At 45.0% G+C, this 25,882-nt stretch overlaps 1 protein-coding gene across 9 annotated transcripts in view; it reads right to left on the bottom strand.

The window, feature by feature from the left end:
• Nucleotides 1-25,882, bottom strand: part of LOC118399952 (neuron navigator 1-like) — a 131,610-nt gene that overhangs the window by 16,751 nt on the left and 88,977 nt on the right. For 3 of the 9 annotated variants that reach the window (XM_052473227.1, XM_052473225.1, XM_052473230.1), the window contains 16 exons: nucleotides 25,414-25,723; nucleotides 22,503-23,295; nucleotides 21,769-22,212; nucleotides 21,436-21,486; nucleotides 21,168-21,328; nucleotides 15,806-16,006; nucleotides 15,065-15,117; nucleotides 10,647-10,670; nucleotides 10,142-10,219; nucleotides 7,047-7,136; nucleotides 6,036-6,147; nucleotides 5,746-5,864; nucleotides 1,798-2,015; nucleotides 1,424-1,586; nucleotides 507-681; nucleotides 72-169 (listed from right to left, as the gene is read on the bottom strand). In XM_052473227.1, the coding sequence (XP_052329187.1) occupies nucleotides 72-169; nucleotides 507-681; nucleotides 1,424-1,586; nucleotides 1,798-2,015; nucleotides 5,746-5,864; nucleotides 6,036-6,147; nucleotides 7,047-7,136; nucleotides 10,142-10,219; nucleotides 10,647-10,670; nucleotides 15,065-15,117; nucleotides 15,806-16,006; nucleotides 21,168-21,328; nucleotides 21,436-21,486; nucleotides 21,769-22,212; nucleotides 22,503-23,295; nucleotides 25,414-25,723 (3,090 nt within the window). The remainder of the gene's footprint in view (nucleotides 1-71; nucleotides 170-506; nucleotides 682-1,423; nucleotides 1,587-1,797; nucleotides 2,016-5,745; nucleotides 5,865-6,035; nucleotides 6,148-7,046; nucleotides 7,137-10,141; nucleotides 10,220-10,646; nucleotides 10,671-15,064; nucleotides 15,118-15,805; nucleotides 16,007-21,167; nucleotides 21,329-21,435; nucleotides 21,487-21,768; nucleotides 22,213-22,502; nucleotides 23,296-25,413; nucleotides 25,724-25,882) is intronic. The other 6 variants (XM_052473226.1, XM_052473231.1, XM_035796201.2 and 3 more) reach the window with 6 other exon arrangements.

Here is a 25,882-nt window from a genome sequence, read left to right on the forward strand (position 1 = left end):
ATTGTAAGAGGCCAGCTGAACCCAACAAGTCTGGCTCATACATAAATCACGAATCGTATAAATAGACTCACATCTTTGAAGACGCGCAGATTGGCCACGCGAACCACCACTCTCACGCGAGTGTCATCCCTGGGAGCGGGGAGGCTCGCGGTATCTGTCTGGAACACGTCTGTTTCGACAGAGAGAGAGAGAGAGAGAGAGAGAGAGAATGGTATGGGTGGTAGTCAGCCGGAGAGACACTGGGTCAAGGAGTAATCTAATGCATGTCATAATTACAACATGTCAAACGCATAAACGTGGGTACGCAACGTCCTTGTGTTCTGTTGGACATGTTGTATGTTTACTTATCACAGAGTTATGACCCTTTCACCCTGCACACTAAGGAGGGTTATTTAGCTGAAATGCTTCATGATAAGTATCCCTTGTCTCCTTGAATTCATGACATTCAGTCTTAAGACTTGTTGAGTGATGACTGCGTTCCTCTAGTTACTGACGCCAGGCCTCACCAGAGGGGCTGCCCTCTCCCAGACTCATGCTGAAGGTCTTGGTCAGAGACATGGCAACAGATTGACGTGGCGAGGCGGTGCCGAGTGATGCCAGGCCGGAGGACTGGGAGGTGGAGGTGGAGGGACCGCCTGTCTTCAACTGGTCATTCTCTGCCTTCAGGTTCTCCACTGTCATCTGCAGGCAGGAACACACCGTGTAGGATTAGGGTGATACTTACGTAGCTACTTAATGAGGGGACTCCTGTAGGGCTGTAATGGGGTCAGGGTCAGAGTTCAAACCGCACAAACCAGTTATAGGTTTGTGCGGTTTGACCTCTCACCCTGACCGCCTCACGTTACAGTAGATGTTACATTGGGTAACACAAAGACACACAGGCACATGCAGGCATGCTCACACACCTCGCAAACACACAAGAGTCCTGCACTGGTCAGTTTTTTGGAACCACACCCGCGCCACATCAATTCCAATATGACATCAGTACAGATTTTTCTACCCAAATTGACTTTCTACCCGAAAGGGGATCAGTGACCCGCTGAATAACATACATTTGTATCATTGTTTTTATGAGCAAGGCTAGCCAGGGAAAGGACACTTGGCAATGTATTCTCCAATGAGGGGGATGAAACGTACGTTTCAGGGCCACACAAATAATAGAAAGTACCTTGATCCACTGTGTGCGTAACTGGTATATGCCTGCCTCACCGCTCACAGGATGGAATTTGCAACACATTGCAACACAACATGTAACATTTGTTTTTAAATATCTCGATTTAAAACGTTTTCGACGCAATATCATTCTGAACCGTGAGCCGAGCCGTGGGTGTCCGACCCGTTGCAGGACCACTAACACACACACACACACACACACACACACACACACACACACACACACACACACACACACACACACACACACCTGCATGTTGTTCATGGCCTCCTGCAGCTGCTCCAGCTGGTGGGCGGAGCTAAGGGCCTCCAAGCGGATGTCTGTCAGCTTCCTCTCCTTCTCCCAGAGGGCCGAGCGCAGCGTGGTCACCACCTTCTCATCCTCCGGGGGCTCCTCGCTTCCTTCGCACAGTCTGGAGAAGAAGAGAAGAACACACCTTGCTTAGACTGAAAAGAGGTGGCAGGTACCGCCTCAATTCCACTGAACTGTGTGATAGAGATGAATAAGAGAGATAACGGTACATGACATTCACACACGTGCCATTTGGTGCCCATTTGAAATATGTTTCTTAAGGAAGCAAAACATGATTCAGACTGGGGAGGCACCGGAGGAATTGACCGTACCCAGAGGAAGACGCAGAGACAGAGGACCTCATCATGGAAATGTCCCCATTTCCATCTCCCTCCCCATCCCCATCCCCATCCCTGTCCACGTGGTGGATGGGGATTTTAGGAGAGGAGGGTGCCGAGGAGTCTGGCGTGGCGATCTCCTCGATGTCGGCGTATGACGCCGAGAGCTTGGACCCCTTCTTACTGAACGCCTTGTTAAAGGAACTCCTCAGCTACACAGAGAAATACATAGACAGCAGAGGTGAGAATTAAAGACTGGTGGGGCACCCAGAGAGAAGCACAATGAATACGTACAGTGTTGTGACTCCTGTAACCATCCCTGTATTTGTTGATGCATTCGACCTTTGATGTGTCTCAAATGGCACCCTTTCCCCCTGTATAGTGCACTACTATAGGGGGAAAGGGTGTTATTTGACACGCACAGCTATTCTTCATCGAAATCACAGCAGGGGTCTTTTTGTGTTTATTTGGAAGTCATTACTCGGCTTTGATTTGGACACTTGAATATATAGCCAGTAGAAAGAAAGAAAAAACACGCTGTCCTCAAAATCCCCAACTCTCCCGACCCCTATGCTGGTGTCCTCTTTTTTTCTTTGGTGAAGCAGGGTAATGTGAGACCGGAGTTGTCCTCTATTCTGTGGTGAAGCGGGGGTAAATGTGACAACCCAAGGCTAATCGAGGGCGGGGGTAAATTTCATAAAGAATTCCAGTCAACTCAAAAAAAGTAAACCAAATTCCAATTCCAAATTGTCCCAACTGAAAAGCATTGAATATAATTGGAATTCCAGGTCTACTTCCTGAATTGACTGGAATTGAAATGGAATTTACCCTAACCCTGCAGAACACTAGTCATGGGACGCAGTCCTATGGACGCAATCCACGCAACATGAAGATGACCTAGCAGATTAGTCTGTAGGGAACGGAGCACATAGAAATAAGAATCTGGCGATGAGACAGAGACGTTCACTAGACTTATGTTCACTAAGTTATGTCCAATGAGGAGGAAGGAAGAGAGAAAAGAACTGCCCCATGGTGGAAAAAGCCGTGAGCGTTGTACAGACCGTACAGATTTGAGTTGTTGCAAGAATCATGACCAAATGATTTTTGTGTTTACGTTCACTTTGTTCACAATAGAACCCTATACGAGGAATTATCCACATTTCTTAAGTGTCTGTACTGTCTGTACAGTTTAAACAAAGGGAGTGCTATGATTCGACAATACATACGCTTAAAAAATAAATTGTGTCGAGTTTGACATTTTGTCATGATATGTCAAATATGAGGACTGCTGTACCACAACAAAACAACAGGAAATGGCTGGGGGTGACTACAGTGCCATGCGAAAGTATTCGCCCCCCTTGAACTTTGCGACCTTTTGCCACATTTCAGGCTTCAAACATAAAGATAGAAAACTGTATTTTTTTGTGAAGAATCAACAACAAGTGGGACACAATCATGACGTGGAACGACATTTATTGGATATTTCAAACTTTTTTAACAATTCAAAAACTGAAAAATTGGGCGTGCAAAATTATTCAGCCCCCTTAAGTTAATACTTTGTAGCGCCACCTTTTGCTGCGATTACAGCTGTAAGTCGCTTGGGGTATGTCTCTATCAGTTTTGCACATCGAGAGACTGAATTTTTCCCCCATTCCTCCTTGCAAAACAGCTCGAGCTCAGTGAGTTTGGATGGAGAGCATTTGTGAACAGCAGTTTTCAGTTCTTTCCACAGATTCTTGATTGGATTCAGGTCTGGACTTTGACTTGGCCATTCTAACACCTGGATATGTTTATTTTTGAACCATTCCATTGTATATTTTGCTTTATGTTTTGGATCATTGTCTTGTTGGAAGACAAATCTCTGTCCCAGTCTCAGGTCTTTTGCAGACTCCATCAGGTTTTCTTCCAGAATGGTCCTGTATTTGGATCCATCCATCTTCCCATCAATTTTAACCATCTTCCCTGTCCCTGCTGAAGAAAAGCAGGCCCAAACCATGATGCTGCCACCACCATGTTTGACAGTGGGGATGGTGTGTTCAGGGTGATGCGCTGTGTTGCTTTTACGCCAAACATAACGTTTTGCATTGTTGCCAAAAAGTTCAATTTTTGTTTCATCTGACCAGAGCACGTTCTTCCACATTTTTGGTGTGTCTCCCAGGTGGCTGGCAAACTTTAAATCTTTATGGATAGAAATGGCTTTCTTCTTGCCACTCTTCCATAAAGGCCAGATTTGTGCAATATACGACTGATTGTTGTCCTATGGACAGAGTCTCCCACCTCAGCTGTAGATCTCTGCAGTTCATCCAGAGTGATCATGGGCCTCTTGGCTGCATCTCTGATCAGTCTTCTCCTTGTATGAGCTGAAAGTTTAGAGGGATGGCCAGGTCTTGGTAGATTTGCAGTGGTCTGATACCCCTTCCATTTCAATATTATCGCTTGCACAGTGCTCCTTGGGATGTTTAAAGCTTGGAAAATCTTTTTGTATCCAAATCCGGCTTTAAACTTCTTCACAACAGTATCTCGGACCTGCCTGGTGTGTTCCTTGTTCTTCATGATGCTCTCTGCGCTTTTAACGGACCTCTGAGACCATGCAGGTGCAGGTGCATTTATACGGAGACTTGATTACACACAGGTGGATTGTATTTATCATCATTAGTCATTTAGGTCAACATTGAATCATTCAGAGATCCTCACTGAACTTCTGGAGAGAGTTTGCTGCACTGAAAGTAAAGGGGCTGAATAATTTTGCACGCCCAATTTTTCAGTTTTTGAATTGTTAAAAAAGTTTGAAATATCCAATAAATGTCGTTCCACTTCATGATTGTGTCCCACTTGATGTTGATTCTTCACAAAAAAATACAGTTTTATATCTTTATGTTTGAAGCCTGAAATGTGGCAAAAGGTCACAAAGTTCAAGGGGGCCGAACACTTTCGCAAGGCACTGTATATCACAAAAAAAAAGTTTATTTTGTCCTCTGGCAAAAAAAAATGTCACTGTCATTCACTAACTTTCAGACAAGCTTTGCACGAAATCAAAACTTCTCGGGACACTAAACAAAACAGAATTTGAAAACAACATTTGCCGTCGTCTGATGATCCAATTTACTTTGTCATTTCTGAATCATTTATCTGCCTTACATTTACCGTAAATGGTATACATAAAAATGTATGCTACCGTAAAGTACAGTTAGTGAATGAAGTGGATTTGGCTAGGTTTAATATGGGATGAAAAACCACACAGCTTTTCCAAATAACTAACAAGTATGACTCATCAGTGCAGGGAGGAAGAGGGGGGCTTGGGGCTTGGGGCTCTTACAATATCCACTACTCACCTCAAAGACCTGAATAAAATACAGTAGCAGGGAAGCATGAGAAAGAGATCAGAGAGGAGTCATACTTCATATCAGATTTGGAGAGAGAGAGAGTGAGAACCCACACATGCAGGAGACAGACGCAGAGCGAGTGGCTGGATGGTTTCTCTCCTTTCAATGCAAAACATAAGTTAGGATTCTAAAATGTAGCAATCCTATTCTATGCCAATCTCATAACTTCATGATGTTGCTATTTTATAAGCTCTTTAGAATGTTTATGTTGGTTTATAGCTCGTGTAAAACATGTCATGTGGAGTTTATGAATGCTTGATGAATACATACATTAGCTAGATCACATAAAGTGAAATAAAGTTACCCACTTTGCTTGTTACTAGCCAGTCCAGTGGTAAACTCTTGGTATAGTGAACTCCAGGAACTCAAATTGTAGGTTTTCGCAACGTTGGACACCAATAGGCCGATCAAATCCCATTGATCCAAAAATCCAGACCGTTTTGACAAGACAGTACCACTGCCCTGACCCTAGTTAAAGGGGTTCTTGCATAGAACCAGACACCCAATTAGAATCCTGACTCTAATTCCTTATTATATTTAGACGGTTCTGTGCCCTCACCCAGCTCTTCTTCTTCTTCTTGGCCTCCTGCTCCTTCAGACTGCCCATGCTGGAGTGGCTGGTGATGCTGTTCAGGCTGGAGATGCTCTCAGAAGAGTTCTGCCTCTTCATCTGCAGCTCTGGAGAGACAAGAGGAGCTAGTGAGGGGGAGTGAAGAGAGAGAAAAACCGTTCTAGAGAAGAGAAGATGAGCTAGTGATGGTGAAGAAGAGAAAAAGTGGTCTGGAGAAGAGAGGGAATGGTCAAAGGGATTATATTGAAAGAACGTTAGACCCTTGGTTGGCTCCCTACCTTTGGGAGGGATGTCAGGGTTACTGAGGGCCACATGGATTATATCCTGTGCCTCTGTGTTCTTCGTCTTCAGAATCTCTATGGTCTCCTTCAGATCAGTCAGCTCAGAGTCCTACAAGGAAACAGGACCAGCACATTACAACTGTCTGTTGCCTCTAGGGTTGCAGAATTCTGGTAAATTTCCCCAAATTCCCAGGTTTTCTAGAAATCCTGGATGGAAGATTCCCGGAAGCAGGAAATCGGAGAATCCTCTAACCAAGATTTCTGGGAAAACCTTGGAATTTTGTGGAAGTTACAGGAATTTTGCAATCTTACTCTGATGTTGAGAGAGGACTCCCTACTGTATATCTTCTGGGCTAATGTACCCCGTTGAGCAGCTGACAGCAGTCCTACATGGGGGGACTGACTCTGGTGTGTCTATGGTGTATCAGACCTGAAGGATTGTGCTGAGTGGCTGGTGAAAACAAGACCTTAGCACCATGTCAACTTTTGACCTAGATTTAACTTCCTGTCCTCCTGACAGTCTTTGTCCTCTGCTCTCCAACAGCATGATACAGTTAGACGATGCCAGGGCTTTGGGGTGGTCATGCGGCTAACGCTCAAGGGCATGTTGTGGTCCAGGATGTTAGCCTTGACTGTCAAAACACACTGAGGAGATCAGACTCTGTCTACACTCTACGCTCACTTTGCGCTCAGCCTTCTCATATAACAAATGTCAAATTGGTTCATTTGTTTGAAAAACTATTGGTTAAACATGAATTCTCCAGATGCATTTTTTTGATGAAATTCTCACAACTTGAAGCTCTGTTTGCTAACAACTAATTATGGTGAACTGGAAAGAGCGCTGAATAATAAACATATCTTATGGACATTTATTTGACATTGATTGGAAATAGCTGGACAGTAAATGAATAGCACAGAACTCTGCTCCATTGAAGATTTGGAAAATAATCCCCCCCCCCTCATCGTGGAAGGATGTAAGAGAGGGCAGAATAATGCAGCTGCATTTACCGGTACCTTCTGCTCCTGGCTGACCGACAGGCTCTGCAGACGTGACGTCATCAGTTGCAGGCTCTGCTCGAACGCTGCTACCAAATTAGCCTTGAGAGAGAAAGAGAGAGAGAGAGAGAGAAAGAGAGAGAGAGAGAGAGACAGAGAGAGAACACAGAGATGAGTCACTGCCGTTTAGAGGCCACAGGCACCACAGCCTCACTGCACATCAAGCAAATGACTTTCTCCATCTGCCAGGAGGATGGAGGGGTGAAGGGATGGACAGCTGTGGAGGATGAAAGGAAGGGAGGAGAGGAGGGTGGGGTGTGAGTGAGTGAATGGTGACTGGAGTATGGCACTGGGGCACAGGCCTCTCCAACCTGATGTAGCATGGGAGACTGTTCTGAACTCACAGTAGTGAATGTGACTCTAGTGTAATAGAGTAACAATAAACCTCAGCTGTTTTAACTTATATGGTATGTGTATGCATCTTGTAACAGGGCTACCATCTTTACATTCTCTTACATTTCAACAGGAGTTACTGTTTACATGGCAATTGTAAAGTACAGAGGCTTATTTAAAACTAAAACTACAGATATGCCATCATCCACATGATTCAAGGTAGGTGTCGAGGCCTGGCTGGCGTCGCCACACGGCGCCTAAAACAGGAACCTCAGCACCAGGTCAGCCTGTTAGCCTGCGGAACGGGATGGACGGTCAGAGAGAGAGAGAGTCATGCGACAACGAAGGACGGAGGAGGGGATCTGGAAGCAACAGACAGTCCAACAAACCTGGCCTAGCTGCTACACCCAGCATCCAGAGGTGTGGGTCAGCGGCCAGCAGGCAGGGGGCAGCAAAGAGTCCAGAACCAGCGGTCAATACAGCCAACAGTGGAGGAGAGAGGGACAGTGGCGTTAGGCCGGGATCACACTCCTCGCATGCACCCACACATACAGTATGTGCACGTGCACACACACATGAACGCACACGTACATCCACACACACACACGCAACCTAGACACATACACAGACATTGGGCCAGAGAGCTAATTACAGTAATAATAAATTACAGTTAATAGCGACATCGTACAATTTATCACATAATAAAGAGACAATAATCCAGTGGGTAAGGGATGAAGCAAAATTCAAAGTTTTCCTACTGTGTAGGTTTTTATCAATTGTTTTATAAATACTGTTTATGCATGTATTAACACTGAACCAAGGTCTGTGGTCATATCACACTCAATCATGCAGTAGCAGTAACACACTCAGGTTAGAGGGTTAGACCGGGTTAAAGGGTATTGCCAATGGACAGTGTTAGTACTGTAGTGGACTCGACTTTCTTTGCTCAAACAGCATGCAATATAGTCATCAAGTGCAGTTCCTGAAAAGAGCTTTGGTTTTAGATTGGTCGACACCTCCCAACATTTCATGTCTCTTTCAGCATGGACACACAGAGTACATGGCAGTCAGTCGCTCACTCTCGTAACACATCAAATATATGTAGCATCTAGTTGCCGGATTGTTAGGCTGAGGTGTGAGAAGCAGGGGCGGGGGGGTGATGGGGTGAGGGGCGTATGGGGTGGGGAGGTATAGTGCAGAGAGAATAAAAGGGGTTGTGGCAGTACAGTGGAGAGAGAAGAGATTGTTGGGGGTGCAGCGTTGATGGTTTACCCCCTGTGGGCCCAGCCTGGCCTCAGAACTATACGCAACATACTTTACGTATTTCTGAGTACCTCCAAGATGTATGATACCTACTAATGGTCTAGTTACTTTAGACAGAAACGAAAGTAGAGAAGTTGCTCGGGGAGGATAGGCGAGCGTGATCCATGACCGCCTTGCAATCCTAAGGTTGTGTGTTCGAGTCGCGTCGGGGACCCAAGTTAACCCAATTCACCTAACATGCTATGTAAATGAACCTAATCTCTGTCGTTTTAGTTCCCCTAACCTTTCACGTAAATTATTCTAACCTTTGTTGTTAGTTCACCTACCCACCAACGTAAATTCTCCCCATAATTCTCCTTTGTTGTTATGACACAACAAGAAAAACTTGGTCACAGAGAAAGACCTATCCTACACATCCACCATTACGTGTGATAAATTACATCCTAGAATTCATATGCTATTGCTCGACAGGGCAAGACGCATGATACTATATGTCCTCTAATTCGTATGATATTGTAAGACGACTATTCCATTCATAATGTTAGCTCAAGTAACATAATATATCATACTAAATAGAGTCTCACATATTAACGTACAGAATAATACAAATTGCCCTGAGAGCATGTTGTGCCTATGGTTCATAAATCTCCACCAGCATCGCTGGCTGTACTGGGTATGGGTATGGAGCGGGAGCCAGAGCAAGCCTCTAGTAGGCTAACCATAGCTGGCAAGGGCCAAAGCCATCTTTAACCAGCACCACGTACAGCTATGACCAGGCCAAGGTGGGCATTTATCCCATCTAGAACACTATAGGTTTATGTCCGCCTACCATCTAGAACACTATAGGTTTATGTCTGCCTACCATCTAGAACACTATAGGTTTATGTCTGCTTAGTAACCACAACAATGGACAGAAGATTTTCCCTGGTGAGGTCACATGACCGGGGAAAACTCTTGACCCAAGCTTTAACCAATGCTAGCTTAGTTTTAGCTTAATTTTCATTGATTGGATTTCGAGTTGCGAGTTAGATTGCGTTCTATGCACTGGGCATAAATCTATCAAAGCCAGCACCATATCTGATCTCTCCCTCTCCACTATGCATGCCTTCCTATCGTAGCTCAACATCAGTTTAAATCAATGCCTAATGATCCAGGTGCTTTAAATATCTTCAGAAAAATATCAACATTTGTCTGACATGGTTTTTGTGTTGGTTTGTGCATTAAAGACCTCATCACAATGTCTGGCACCCAGAGACAGGTTCATTCATATTATTAGATGACTCTTAACAGACTTGGATTCAGTCTCATTCAGCTTCCATCCATCATATGTCCCAACACAGACAAAGACATTTTTTTAAATATTTTTTTTTATATTGAAAGCAAACAAATGGATCCTGCTACCATGGTGTGTGAGACAGAGGTTGAAAGGGTGAGAAGCCTGTTCTACATACGTTGGCAGACAGCTGGGTGGTCAGGTTGGCCACTTTTTCCTGGGAGTTCTCCAGCTCGCGTCTCAGCTTGCGGATTTGCTGCGAAGAAGACAATAACAACAAGGTCCTTCAGAAAGGCAGAGCAGGCAAAGGTCACACCTTGTCATTTACGGACGGACGGCCTGACAATTGACTTACTTCTCCACATCTCAAAGCGCCTTACACTGTATGGTAGTACATGGAATGAGTTATTGGCTGGGTAAGGTGCATGACACTAAGTAAGCTCATGGGAGAACATGAAATTATAAAGTAGTAACAATAGAAACAATGGTTGCTGGACAGCATGCCACGTTACTCTGAACATGCTAAATGAATTACAATTGTTCGGGGGAAAACAACGCTTCTGGATCCCCGAAGCGCTGCTGAACGGGTGGAGGTGAGCGGTACGGATGGACGAGAGCAAACGAAATGATATTTGGGAGATGAAGACAAGGGAGAGTTGAAGAGCAGAACGTGTTAGCCTTACCTCTCCTTGTATCCTCTCCTCGGTCTTAGAGAGCACAGTAGGACAGAAAGAAGGAACGAGAAGAAAGCACATAGAGTGAACTTGGGAGTAGTCGAGGTTTACGGTGGGTTGTGGTAGTCTAACGGTAGATCTGGCCTAAGGTACAATCCTGAGTTTATATATAGAGGGCAGGGGATTCAGACTGCATCTTGAAAGCGTTCAGCAGGGTAAAGGCAGGATTGAATACACCCTAAAGTAATGACTGTATATAAGGATATACTTGATGTGTGTATCAGTAGCAGTCAAACCACAACCTGTGAGCCTTGGTAGTTCACGAGAGGTGAGGTTTTATAGAATTTAAACATCATGGTAAAGACCTGGATAAACAGGTAACTGCCAAAATAAAGGAAACACCAACATAATAGGGCATTGGGCCACCGCGAGCCACCAGAACAGCTTCAATGCGTAGATTGGCATAGATTCCACAAGTGTCTGGAACTGTATTTTGACCAAACAGATCAGCTCTGAAAAAGATGTGTTGCGACAAGTTCTGGGGATCTATTTTCGGCTGGCGGCAAAGAGGTGTAACTTTTAAACGCACGCTAGTTCGTAAGGGATGGATCAGAAAGAGGAGGGTTTACTATTTCGTTAATCTAGTCCAGGGGAGGGTCATGTCATTTGCAATTGACGAAATGTCAATATTTCTCAGTGTTTTAGAATGAGTTGCTTATTGGGATATATATCGACGTGTGCCCGATGCCGCCCATAATCTGATTCTCCGCTGGGCAAGCGATATCAAGTGTGCCTTCAGGCTCTTCAGTCTGGTCTCAATCAAGTTATCCATATGGGCTAAAGAAGCACAGAGAAAAGTTGTATTTCTAAGATATCTGCTGGGACGGTGTAAAAATACAAATAGGATACACTACACACTGCAGTGAATATTCCGATGCTGAGCCCCGGCCTGCTCTGCTCTTGCTGATCAAAAGTTTTTTTTGTGTGCTGCCTAACCAATGGCTGTACCTATGATGGCAGTCCAGGAGGACAGTCAAAGGCTTTTTTCCCAAATGTTTTTATGTATTAGGCCTTTTTCCAAAAATGCAGATCTTGCGTGTGGGTCTCACCTACAGCTTATGTTTTTTTCCGTTTGGAAAAGGAGAGCGCGAAGAGGAGAAGGAGGACCGAAGGTCAACTTTAATATTCGAGTAACTTACATTGTGTGGCTGAAACTAAAAGCAGCAACCGTGGCACAATCAATTGGAAATGGACAGCTCATGGTGCTATTTCTTTGACAGACGAAATGAGGCTATGGGCTGCTATATCCATAGACTTGTCAGTCAATTCCTCCACCAACCACACACTCTTTAAATAGACTACCTCTGCGTCAGTGAAGGGCTGTTAAGTTCAAACTAAGACTCGAATTGAGGGGGTATGAGAGGGAATGTCATAGGTCTACCATTTATTAAAGAAAATGGCACAAAGCACAGGCCTACCGAATGTTAGCTTAAGATTTTGAAGAACATAAAATGGATCCAATGATATAAAGTGATCTATAATAGTGCATTATGCTAGAAACAAGCTGTAAAATACCTGGGAAAGATGTGTGATTCTGATGCATATGGGGATATCATTGTTTAGTTTCTTTGACATTCAGAGGCTGACCTCCACCCTCTCCACCCTCCACCCTCTATCAAATTCGGTCTCTATCAATTTATTAAGCTATTCACTTTCTGTACAATAGATGTTTAAACCCAGACAGCTTTTAGGGAAACACTTGTGACCTTCTCTCGTTGGGTTAAGCCACAGAAGAAGAGTAGCCAGCAGGTAAAGTTTACATTTATTTTGCATCTGTAGGCCTACTCTGTCGGGTGGAAAGGCGCTCAGATTGCTAAGGATGTCTCAGATTGAATTATTTGGAAATAAGGACCGTTACGTTGCAAACAAGACACACTGACTTGGCGTTGGAGAAATATAATAAGAGGAACACATAGGCCTATCTCTCTGTCCATTCTTAGCCTGTCATTTTTGGTCATTTATGTGATATTAAAACAATTCTGCTAACGTACAATTACGCAAAATTGCATTAAATGTTTATAAGAGGCCATTTTTTTCCTCGGACCTGCAAATAGGATGATAGATTCATGAAATGCTTTTACTCTAAATGAGATTTTTCCACCTCTACTCTTGTCCACGTTGGTCTGCGAACCCACAACCGTCTGGCCCGCAGCCCTGCGCGCTTTCAAAATTCCTGCGTTGCCATGTAATGCTAACAGGATGAAAGACAGTTTCTAAAACTGCATATCTAAGGCTCTGGTCTGTCCAAGAAGTGAAGGTAAACGGTAGACATGTTCTCTGCTATCCACTTTGTTTGAATTATTATTTTGGCTATAGGGGTCACTTTTTTTCGTCTTCAAGTGTTCATGGAAGGTTTAAGAAAAATATACTTGCTGAATGAAGGGCCATTCGTCTTCATTTCAGAAAGGTACGGTTTTCTCCACGTGACCCTTATTATAAATAACATTCACTCACTAAGTTTTATTTATATTGGACATTATTTTTATCCCGCTTCTGTGAAAGGTTTGGACTCAATCTGGCATGGAACGTGTGAGTGACTGTAGGAAGCCTGTTTAGGAGCATCCAGTTATTTAAAAATACTGTTTATTGTGTTTTATTGATCATTTTGTATTTTACACTTTCCTCTGTTGGACCTAACTTTCAAATCGTGGGAATTCCGATCGCTGTCCGTGGTGCTGAATCCACTTGTAGGCTTTATTTGCCTGTTTGCTTGTTTACCTTTCATGTGGCAAAGTCACTACTGGCCATATCAACGAAGACGGTAGGCTACAGCTATATATTTGAGAGCAGTAACGGTGAGTGGACATTCCCCCTTTCTCTATATATTGGATATTTTTCCAGCTCCTGTGAAAAATGTGGAAGTGCGTAAAACCCTTCATTGTCTATGTTGTCTTAGGCCTAATTAGTATATTCCCATGGGGAGCAATTTTGGTGCCTGTATTTAGACATAGCATATTTGAAACAAGTTGTTGTTTCGTTTTATTAGAATTTGATTCTAATTATTTACTGTCGTTTTAGATCTTAGCAAAAGTTAACTTAATCGTGCTTATTGACAACGCTTGGCATGTCCATAGCTCAAATATAATGCATTTTACAGTAGGCCTATATCAGTGTGAATGCTATGTTAACAATATATTTCTATATTGTAGCCATTCAATTACTGTTCAAAAACAAATATGGGATAGGACTACATTTTGTTATTTTGTTTCTGTAGGCTATTTAATTTAATGTCCTTGCTATAATTGATCCTCGGGACGTCCCTAACCTCATTGAAGTTTACATTTAACATGGTTTGGTAAAGGTTAGGCTATAATGGACAAGGATACTAGGCTATAACAGACTATCATTCGATTTGGAGTTGATGACAAAGCAGTACATAAAAGATAGATTTGACTATTTACTTATGATTGGCCAGTAAGGGCTCAAGCCTCGACATACTTCAACTTGCTTATTTCTCAAAACCTAGCCCTTTAAAGCCACCGCCAGCTCCTGCGCCTATAATTCTGTTTGGGAAAATAGGAAACACCCCCTAACCTATAGCTCTACCTCCAGCACTTATGTTTTACCATTGCGTTAGGTTTGTTAAAATACAGCCCCTGATGTGATTGGTCAAAAGACCGATTAGTGGTTCAAATATTGGCTGCCTGTGTAAACACAGCATATTTGTGGGATGCAACACCATTCTTCGACTTGTAATTCCATCATTTGGTGTTTGTTGATGATGGTGGAATAAACGCCGTCTCAGGCGCCCTCCAGAATCTCTAATAAGTGTTCAATTGGGTTGAGATCTGAAAACTGAGACACACATGCACACGCACCCTTTAAAAACTCCTATGATCCTTTAAGACACCTCTTTCAAAGTCATTGAGATCTCTCCTTCTAGACATGGTAGCCCAAATAATGACCCTACACATGATGAGATGTTAATTGCTTAATTAACTCAGAAACCACAGCCATGTGGAAGCACCTGCTTTCAATATACTTTGTATTCCTCATTTACTGAAGTGTTCCCTTGATTTTGGCAGTTATCTGAACGTAAACAATGGCCACATTTGGAAAAGGAGAGAGAACCCAATGTTCTGAGGTAAAATGTTGTCTTTGAACAAGGTTTCAGCTCTGGAATGCCTCAGTGGCAGTTGGCATAACATCTCACCTCACTTCAGGCATGTTTTCAATCAAAGACAGAAAACCTACACGGCTGTATTTGTACAGTTGGCTAGCCAGGCCTGGCACTGTTCCGGTTGCATCGCACACATTCATGTCATTGTGAAGAGTCCAACAGTTAAATCATGAAAGTATGTCCTGTGGCCACACAACAGCTGAGCACAATAACTATTTCTGGATTACTCAATAATTATATTACTCACAGAGGAATAGTTGGATGAAGCATTGGATGCCAAGGACAGGACAGAGCCATGGACTAAAAGAGGTAGAAAAAGACAAACACATAACATGGTTTAGTACTGAAATATGCCATATCCATACTTTACAGAATATGCTAACAATATGACTAATCTATCGCTGTTCAGATTTTTAAACACAACGTTATATCCAGTAAACCTGCTACTGTGTGTGTGTGTGTGTGTGTGTGTGTGTGTGTGTGTGTGTAGATTTACAACAAGGTATAAATGACAGTTCACTTGTGGCAGTATATAAGTACTTCACAGAAAACAAACATAATGCAACGCAGACAACGTTGAAGAAGAGATAAATGACTTCAGAGAAGTGATAGAGACAAACTGGGTCACCTCATTATACCTTTACATAACTCTAACATGGAGGTACTCAATCTCTGTCGCTCTCTGCCTCACCCTCTGCCCCCCTCTCTCTGTACTGAGAACACAGCCTCAAGGACACTACTAGACTCAAGGGTTGTCTAGGCCGGGGCCTGAAACATCAGGGGAATGTTCCCTAAAATATACTCAGGGAGTAAAAAAACTTAACACACTCAAATGGCAATTGGAATTTCAATTCATTTCCTGAGTTTAACTTTATCAGGTGAGGGCCCCAGTGGTAGACTGACAACCCAAAAGGAACTGGCGTTAGAAATAGAGCCATAGTGGCTAGCCATAAAAAAGGAATGATATATCTGTATACAGGTATCTTACATGTGCTAGCTGTCTCACAGTCATCCACGGGCTCGCGGTCACGGAAGGATCCAGAGCGCATCATGCTCTTGGGCCGGTCGGCCAGCGACATGCTGCTGCCCAGTGGAGAGGAGCCGTACAGGTCGAAGGCCGCGTCATTGGTGGGGATACTGTTGGAGCGGGTTATTCTGGGGACACAGGCACCGCTCGGTATGGGGGAAACTGGGAAGACAGGAAGGTTGGCATGGGTAAGAGGCAGACTGACACAGTACAATGAGGCAAGTAAGTACACCCACATACTCACGCACTTACACATACCTGCATGCATACGCACGTACGCACACACACACTCACACCCCTGATGAGACAGTGTAAAGAGACACTCAGGGTCCACAACTGTCAACATGATATATACAATTGATGACAGATGTATAAAATTGAACACACAGCCATGCGATCTCCATAGACAAACATTGGTAGTAGAATAGCCTTAATGAAGAGCTCAATGACTTTCAACGTGGCACCGTCATTAGATGCCACCTTTCCAAGAAGTCAGTTTGCCCTGCTAGAGCTGCCCTTGTCAACTGTAAGGGCTTTTATTGTGAAGTGGAAACATCTAGGAGCAAAAACGTCTCAGGCACAAAGTGGTAGGTCACACAAGCTCACAGAACGGAGCCGCTGAGTGCTGAAGCGCGTAAAAATCATTTGTCCTCGGTTGCAACACTCACTACTGAGTTCCAAACTGCATCTACAAGCAACGTCAGCACAAGAACTGTTCGTCATGAGCTTCAAAAAATGGGTTTCCATGGCTGAGCAGCTGCACACAAGCCTATGATTACCATGCGCAATGCCAAGCTTTGGCTGGAATGGTGTAAAGCTCAATGCCATTGGACTCTGGAGCAGCGGAAATGCGTTCTCTGTCCGACAACCTTAAAGATTGGTGGAGGAGGAATAATGGTCTGGGGCTGTTTTTCATGGATCTGGCTAGGCCCTTCAGTTCCAGTGAAGTGAAATCTTAATGCTACAGCATACAATGACATTCTAGATGATCCTGTGCTTCCAACTTTGTGGCAACAGTTTGGGGAAAAGGCCTTTCCCTTTTCAGCTTGACAAAACCCTTGTGCACAAAGTGAGGTCCATACAGAAATGGTTTGTCGAGATTGGTGTGGAAGAACTTGACTGTACTGCACAGAGCCCTGATCTCAACCCCATCGAACACCTTTGGGATGAATTGGAATGCAAACTGTGAGCCAGGCCTAATCGCCCAACATCCGTACCTGACCTCACTAATGCTAGTAGCTGAATGGAAGCAAGTCCCTGAATGGAAGAAAGTCCCGCAGCAATGTTCCAACCTCTAGTGGAAAGCTTTCCCAGAAATGTGGAGGCAGTAAAGGAGGAACCAACTCCATATTAATGCCCATGATTTTGGAATGAGATGTTTGATGAGCAGGTGTCCACATACTTTTGGTCATTTAGTATATATATATGTTATTGTCAACTGTAAGGGCTATTTATATGTATATATTATTTCATAGTTTTGATGTCTTCACTATTATTCTACCAAGTAGAACATAGTACAAATAAAGGTTTTTCATATTTTAGATTCTTCAAAGTAGCCACCCTTTGCCTTGATGACAGCTTTGCACACTCTTGGTATTTTCTCAACCAGCTTCTGGAGGTAATCATCTGGAATGCTTTTTAAACAGTCTTGAAGGAGTTCCCACATATGCTGAGCCCTTTTAGCTGCATTTCCTTCACACTGCGGTCCAACTCATCCCAAACCATCTCAATTGGGTTGAGGTCAGGTGATTGTAGAGGCCAGGTCATCTGATGCAGCACTCCATCACTCTCCTTCTTGGTCAAATAGCCATTACACAGCCTGGAGGTGTATTTTGGGTAATAGTCCTGTTGAGAAAAAAAAATGAAAGTCCCACTAAGCGCAAACCAGGTGGCATGGCATATTGCTGCATAATGCTTTGGTAGCCATGCTGGTTAAATGTTTTTTATTTTATTTTTTATTTTTATTTCACCTTTATTTAACCAGGTAGGCTAGTTGAGAACAAGTTCTCATTTGCAACTGCGACCTGGCCAAGATAAAGCATAGCAGTGTGAACAGACAACACAGAGTTACACATGGAGTAAACAATTAACAAGTCAATAACACAGTAGAAAAAAAGGGGAGTCTATATACAATGTGTGCAACAGGCATGAGGAGGTAGGCGAATAATTACAATATTGCAGATTAACACTGGAGTGATAAATGATCAGATGATCATGTACAGGTAGAGATATTGGTGTGCAAAAGAGCAGAAAAGTAAATAAATAAAAACTGTGGGGATGAGGTAGGTGAAAATGGGTGGGCTATTTACCAATAGACTATGTACAGCTGCAGCGATCGGTTAGCTGCTCAGATAGCTGATGTTTGAAGTTGGTGAGGGAGATAAAAGTCTCCAACTTCAGCGATTTTTGCAATTCGTTCCAGTCACAGGCAGCAGAGTACTGGAACGAAAGGCGGCCGAATGAGGTGTTGGCTTTAGGGATGATCAGTGAGATACACCTGCTGGAGCGCGTGCTACGGATGGGTGTTGCCACCGTGACCAGTGAACTGAGATAAGGCGGAGCTTTACCAAGCATGGCCTTGTAGATGACCTGGAGCCAGTGGGTCTGGCGACGAATATGTAGCGAGGGCCAGCCGAGTAGAGCATACAAGTCGCAGTGGTGGGTAGTATAAGGTGCTTTAGTGACAAAACGGATGGCACTGTGATAAACTGCATCCAGTTTGCTGAGTAGAGTGTTGGAAGCAATTTTGTAGATGACATCGCCGAAGTCGAGGATCGGTAGGATAGTCAGTTTTACTAGGGTAAGCTTGGCAGCGTGAGTGAAGGAGGCTTTGTTGCGGAATAGAAAGCCGACTCTTGATTTTATTTTCGATTGGAGATGTTTGATATGAGTCTGGAAGGAGAGTTTGCAGTCTAGCCAGACACCTAGGTACTTATAGGTGTCCACATATTCAAGGTCGGAACCATCCAGGGCGGTGATGCTAGTCGGGCATGCGGGTGCAGGCAGCGATCGGTTGAAAAGCATGCATTTGGTTTTACTAGCGTTTAAGAGCAGTTGGAGGCCACGGAAGGAGTGTTGTATGGCATTGAAGCTCGTTTGGAGGTTAGATAGCACAGTGTCCAATGACGGGCCGAAAGTATATAGAATGGTGTCGTCTGCGTAGAGGTGGATCAGGGAATCGCCCGCAGCAAGAGCAACATCATTGATATATACAGAGAAAAGAGTCGGCCCGAGAATTGAACCCTGTGGCACCCCCATAGAGACTGCCAGAGGACCGGACAGCATGCCCTCCGATTTGACACACTGAACTCTGTCTGTAAAGTAATTGGTGAACCAGGCAAGGCAGTCATCCGAAAAACCGAGGCTACTGAGTCTGCCAATAAGAATATGGTGATTGACAGAGTCGAAAGCCTTGGCAAGGTCGATGAAGACGGCTGCACAGTACTGTCTTTTATCGATGGTGGTTATGATATCGTTTAGTACCTTGAGTGTGGCTGAGGTGCACCCGTGACTGGCTCGGAAACCAGAATGCACAGCGGAGAAGGTACGGTGGGATTCGAGATGGTCAGTAACCTGTTTGTTGACTTGGCTTTCGAAGACCTTAGATAGGCAGGGCAGAATGGATATAGGTCTGTAACTGTTTGGGTCCAGGGTGTCTCCCCCTTTGAAGAGGGGGATGACTGCGGCAGCTTTCCAATCCTTGGGGATCTCAGACGATATGAAAGAGAGGTTGAACAGGCTGGTAATAGGGGTTGTGACAATGGCGGCGGATAGTTTCAGAAATAGAGGGTCCAGATTGTCAAGCTCAGCTGATTTATACGGGTCCAGGTTTTGCAGCTCTTTCAGAACATCTGCTATCTGGATTTGGGTAAAGGAGAACCTGGAGAGGCTTGGGCGAGGAGCTGCGGGGGGGGCTGTTGGCCGAGGTAGGAGTAGCCAGGCGGAAGGCATGGCCAGCCATTGAGAAATGCTTGTTGAAGTTTTCGATAATCATGGATTTATCGGTGGTGACCGTGTTACCTAGCCTCAGTGCAGTGGGCAGCTGGGAGGAGGTGCTCTTGTTCTCCATGGACTTCACAGTGTCCCAGAACTTTTTGGAGTTGGAGCTACAGGATGCAAACTTCTGCCTCAAGAAGCTGGCCTTAGCTTTCCTGACTGACTGCGTGTATTGGTTCCTGACTTCCCTGAACAGTTGCATATCGCGGGGACTATTCGATGCTATTGCAGTCCGCCACAGGATGTTTTTGTGCTGGTCGAGGGCAGTCAGGTCTGGAGTGAACCAAGGGCTGTATCTGTTCTTAGTTCTGCATTTTTGAACGGAGCATGCTTATCTAAAATGGTGAGGAAGTTACTCTTAAAGAATGACCAGGCATCCTCAACTGACGGGATGAGGTCAATGTCCTTCCAGGATACCCGGGCCAGGTCGATTAGAAAGGCCTGCTCACAGAAGTGTTTTAGGGAGCGTTTGACAGTGATGAGGGGTGGTCGTTTGACTGCGGCACCGTAGCGGATACAGGCAATGAGGCAGTGATCGCTGAGATCCTGGTTGAGGACAGCGGAGGTGTATTAGGAGGGCCAGTTGGTCAGGATGACGTCTATGAGGGTGCCCTTGCTTACAGAGTTAGGGTTGTACCTGGTCGGTTCCTTGATGATTTGTGTGAGATTGAGGGCATCTAGCTTAGATTGTAGGACTGCCGTTGGGTGTTGCGACTGCACTTGAAGAAGCTTTCAAAGTTCTTGACGTTTTCCAGATTGACTGATCTTCATGTCTTAAAGTAATGATGAACTGTCGTTTCTCTTTACTTATTTGAGCTGTTCTTGCCATAATATGAACTTGGTCTTTCACCAAATAGGGCTATCTTCTGTATACCCTACCTTGTCATAAATTCCACAAATTAACTTTTAACAATGCACACCTGTTAAAGGAAATGCATTCCAGGTGACTAACTCATGAACCTGGTTGAGAGAATGCCAAGAGTGTGCAAAGCTGTCATCAAGGCAAAGAGTGGCTACGTTGAAGAATCTAAAATCTAAAATATATTTTGATTTGTTTAACACTGTTTTGGGTACTACATGATGACATATGTACTATTTAATCGTTTTGATGTCTTCACTACTATTATGTATAATGTAGAAAATACTAAAAACCCTGGAATGAGGAGGTGTGTCCAAACTTTTGACTGGTACTGGATATACGTATATATAAAAAATATAAATACAAACCAGCAGGGGGATGTGTCTTAATGAGAGTTTAGAGTTAGACAGAGTTTGTCAGTCAGTCAGCTGGAGGACAGTTGATGAACGAAAGAAAACAGAGACTCACCCACGTTAGTGAGGTGGGCCTTGCCAGAGGAAAGATGGGGCATGTGGGTGGGAGAAGGCAGCTGAGGGGGGCTCTCGCTCTCTGTCAGGCTCACTGCCGTGTGGGAGTGACGCCTCTCCTTTCCCTCCGACTGACCCTCAGACGGACCAGAGCTGTAGCGACTGGAGCAGGACAATTAAGAGAGCAACAATTAAACATGCGCCTCAAACGATTAGAATACTACATAATTTGATACAGCAAATGTCGCGGGAAACTATGACAAACTTACTTGACATACCCTAATCCTTTCTTAGGTAAGGTGTTCCTGTCCGTTTGCAAACTGGTAGAGAAAGAACACGAAGAAACCAAATTTGACCCTTTCTGCTATCAAACAATTCATTCGATTTTTCATTCGATTTTTTTTTTTCAAATCACAAAATCTCTTGCTATTAATAATATCTCTGTTGCAGTAGAAAGAAGGTAGCATAGTTTGATCATTCTATGTTGCTACATACAGATACTGACTGCTGCGCTAGTGACTAGTGAAGACATCCCCCACAAGCAGAGGGTTACCCAACCCATGCCACCCCATCATCAGGGTGTTGCTCCAGTCGAGACCCACCTGTCTGGGAGATTGAGGGAGGTCCTGCTCCCAGCAACCCAGGTCCCTGTGCCCCTCACCTCCTCCCTATCCCTGTCCCTGTCTCGGGACTCTGCCCGGATATATCCTCCACTGGGAGGAACACTCATGGTGAGGGGAAGGGACTCCATGCTGCGGTGCAGGCCAGATAGTTTGGGGTAAAGCAGCGGAGAGCCCCCCAAGGACAGGGTCTGGCTGGGGTAGCAGCTGGGGGAGTCCAAGTGCAGGACGGGTGCTGGGCTAGGGGTGAGGCCCCGGGGGGCCGGGCTGCGTGAGCCAGACCCGGCCAGGTCCTGGAGCTTAGAGTAAGGGGGCACTTTAGGAGGCAGGTCCTGGATGGTCACGCACGAATCCAGGCTATTGGAGTTGACCTTGTCCAAGTGGGCAAGGCTGGGCGGCCGACCCAGAGACTTGCAGCTCAGCATCCTATGAATTAGACACGAGACACAGAATGTCAGATCCAGCACCATACAGCACCGGGACGGATCCAGAGACCCTACTGGGCTGGTCCTGTTCTAAGACATGAGTGCAAAACACAGCAAGCAGTTACTTGTTTTATTGCGGTGTTGCTCTATGTCTATTTTAAGTGGTTAAGAAAACATTACACAGCAACTCTTCATAAAATGACAGCTGAACAAACTGAGTCGATACTAACACATGACTACATAGCTGATTCTATAAACACCATACCACAGCAAAATGAGTGGTGAATTTACCTCTGACTGGTGGGCGAGGAGAGCTCGGGGTATTTGCTGCTACTGGCCCTCCGCAGTCCCTGCAGTTTGGTGCTGGCCTCCCCTGTAGAATCCCCCAGACAGTCTTCCATCTTCAGGGAGCCACACAGGGAGTCCATATCAGACGCCACAGCCTTGGCCTTAGCTCTCTCCTTCTCCTTCTCCCGGTCTGTCTGGTTGACAGGGCCTGTGCTCCCTCCTCGACTGGCCCCCTTAGTGCTTCCACTGCCGGGCTCTTTCCTCTTGGGGCCAGGGCAGGCCATGGAGACAGGCTTCAGGCTCAGCAGGCCGGGGTCGATGCTGCTGCTGGCAGGCCGGGCCGACCCAGGGCGGCCGATCAGGCTGAGGGTGCTGGACTTGGCAGGGCGCGGCAGGCTTCGGTACTGGAGGCTGTTACGGGCGTTGGGCCCCAGGAAGCCCCCCTCCTCACTGCCTGTGGCGTCAAAGCTGTTCTTACGCCCCCCTTTTCCTCCCCCTCCTACTCCCATCGGCTTCACAGGGATGCCAGAGGACTTGGGAATCTTGCCCACGGTGGCAGAGCCACTAGAGATAGTGCTGCCCCCTGCTGTCATGACGGTGGCAGTGCCGGTAGTCGGGGACTTCTTGTAGCCGAACGAGGCCCCGGCAGAAGGCTTGACCAGGCCTGACGGTGGCTTTCGGTGTTCCCGGTGCTCCGGGAGGTGTTCTCTCCCGGCGTCGGAACGGGAGCGCTGCAGCCCAGCAGCCTTCACAGCCATCTTGGTCTTGTCCACCGCCTTGTGGTCACTCTTTGGTGCTGCAGTCAAAGAGATAGATAAGATTAGATGAGATTACATTACAGAGTAATCATCTGTTGCCTAGCGAGCTGTGATAATGAGTGCGGCTGAATGTGAACCTAACCGAAAATATCAAAAGAGTGAAAGCATCAGTGAACTGACTGGATGTCGATGACACCACTGTGACGAATGTTGGATGAATCAGAGGAATCAGTCAGACTGGAGTCATGGATGACCAGAACCATACAATATGGCTAAATGTCTCAATTTGGTCACAGCTGGATTTGGTCACAGCTGCATATAACTCGTGTTATTAGAGGAGAGTCAACTTTATAAGCAAGAAACATCTGTATTTACTTACAGATGGTTTATATGAAGAGGTCGAGTCACCGACATGCAGACACACAAATCTATCTAAGGTATTGCAGACCAGTCTGTGTGACAAACTGGGCCCTTGACCAAGACGTGGAGAAATGCAACGCCCAATAACTTTGGCGACCCGGTCAAAATGAGGGGGAAAAAATTGGTTGTTTTTATTAAATGGCACTCTGTGGATTGTGCATTCACATTATTCTGGCAACTTGTCAAGGACAAGTAACTCAAATTGACATGCTTAACGCTTTTCAGAATATAAGTACATAAATTATTGCTCTTACATCCACAGGCGCATGAAGTAACAGTTCATGTCACTCAGTCAGGGAAAGGGAGAAATGGAGATAGCGAGTTGACAAAGCAAACACTAGTAAAATAGCTCCCAGTCTTTCCCACGTATAAAAGCCTCACTTGGCAGCCATCATTGGAATTCAAGATGCAATCAGACGTGTAGAGCAGCATAATTGATTTGGGGGGGCGGTAAAAACAAAATAGTCTGTGTATGAATATCTTTAGACTCCATTCGTATCCCAGAGAACGATACCAGAAGACATAATGGATCCTTAGAACCTCCTTAGAACCTCCTTTATAATCAGCCACATTAAACCAGCTAGATAAGTAGTAGAGGGTAATGCAATAAATTGCATCATTTTACTACAGTCAGGACATTTTACTGCAGTTTGAATGTTTCCCCTTATCGTTCAATCATGTATATCGCGTGGGATGAAAGAACAGCAAACACAACATTATTGCTGTGATCAGACGGATGAGTCACTAGACAGCATTGCAGTCTGCTGCGTGTCAAAAAAGGAAGTTTCCATTAAAACTGGCTTTTGGATTGGATAGAAAGGTAAGGCACTACAGTGCAACACGTCTCACTCTGAAAATATTTATTTCATTAAAAACTATGAATCGGTTATTGCTGCCTCAATGGCAGCAGTCATACAGCAGTGGATCCAGTCTTAAAAGACACCATTCATTAAGATATGCACACAGAACACACAGTGGTCATTTGAAATGCCGTGCTGCACTGGACCGTGTTTGTTGCTGTTGAAATGTACATCTTCCACTGATACTGCCCATGAAGCTTCATTAAATATCCATAGTCTTCAAATTCAGGTAGAGCAAAAATATGAAAATATGTTCAAAACCTGAAAATGCTTCACAAGACAGTGGTTCTCTGAAGACAGTTTGTTTTTTTGACAAGACACATAGGAAGACGAACCAAGAGGGAAATCCACAAAGAGGAGCCCAGTTCTGCATGGAACACACTGTACAGTATCATTTATTCTCAGTGATCCTGTACGGTACTACAACCGAATCAAACTCTGGCACAGAGAGCCAGACTGCCTTGCTACATTTCAGTTGATATCTGCTGGCTGTGGCTACTCTCCAAACCAGACTTGGTTTTCCATGTGTTATCCATTTAGGGGAGAATATGGATGACAAGGATATCTTGCAAAACAAGTTAACAATCCTGTTTTCTCCCCATGTTTCCTCACCATTTATACATCTACTTTAACACACACTCTTTATTAGCGCATGAAAAAAAAAAAAAAACGTATAGTCTTTCCTGTATAGCGCTCACTTGGAATAATGATGGGTTACTTAATCATCAAAAGTTACTTCCAACTCAACAGGACTGGACCCCCCAAAAATGTGTTTAATGTATAGAGAAATGTGTGGATGTCTGAATGTGAGAGGTAGGTCAGAGAGAGAGAGAGAGAGAGAGCGAAAGAGAGAGAAAACAAATGATCCCATCTCACCTGCCACTTTCAGGACGCTTTGTGAGGTGTGCGTGATGGGTGAGGTCACGCCCACAGGGGGGTTGCGTCCCTTTTTAAAGTTCCCTGGCTGACCCAGGCTCTGGGGCTTCCTCAGTTCCCCCTTGACCCCCGCGTCCTCACTAGCACCCTCCATGGGTCTGGAGGACTTCCTCCACTTGCTGGGGGTCTCGGTTTTGAGGCTCCCTGTCTCGTAGCTGCTCCCGTCCATCTTGCGTGCAGCCTTGGCATCCTCGCTGTACCAGGACAGGCCACTCTCCACCAGGGAGCGCTTCTCAGCATCGGTGCGGAGCTGCATGAGGACAGGGACATAACCAGCAACATGAGGTACTTTGCAAATGGAAGTATTTATTTTATTTATATGGTCACAACACAGGAGGTTGGTGGCACCTTAATTGGGGAGAACGGGTTCGTGGTAATGGCTGGAGTGGAATTGGTGGAATGGTATCAT

This window comes from Oncorhynchus keta, chromosome 21 (assembly GCF_023373465.1).
Source record: "Oncorhynchus keta strain PuntledgeMale-10-30-2019 chromosome 21, Oket_V2, whole genome shotgun sequence".
Lineage (NCBI taxonomy): Eukaryota > Metazoa > Chordata > Actinopteri > Salmoniformes > Salmonidae > Oncorhynchus > Oncorhynchus keta.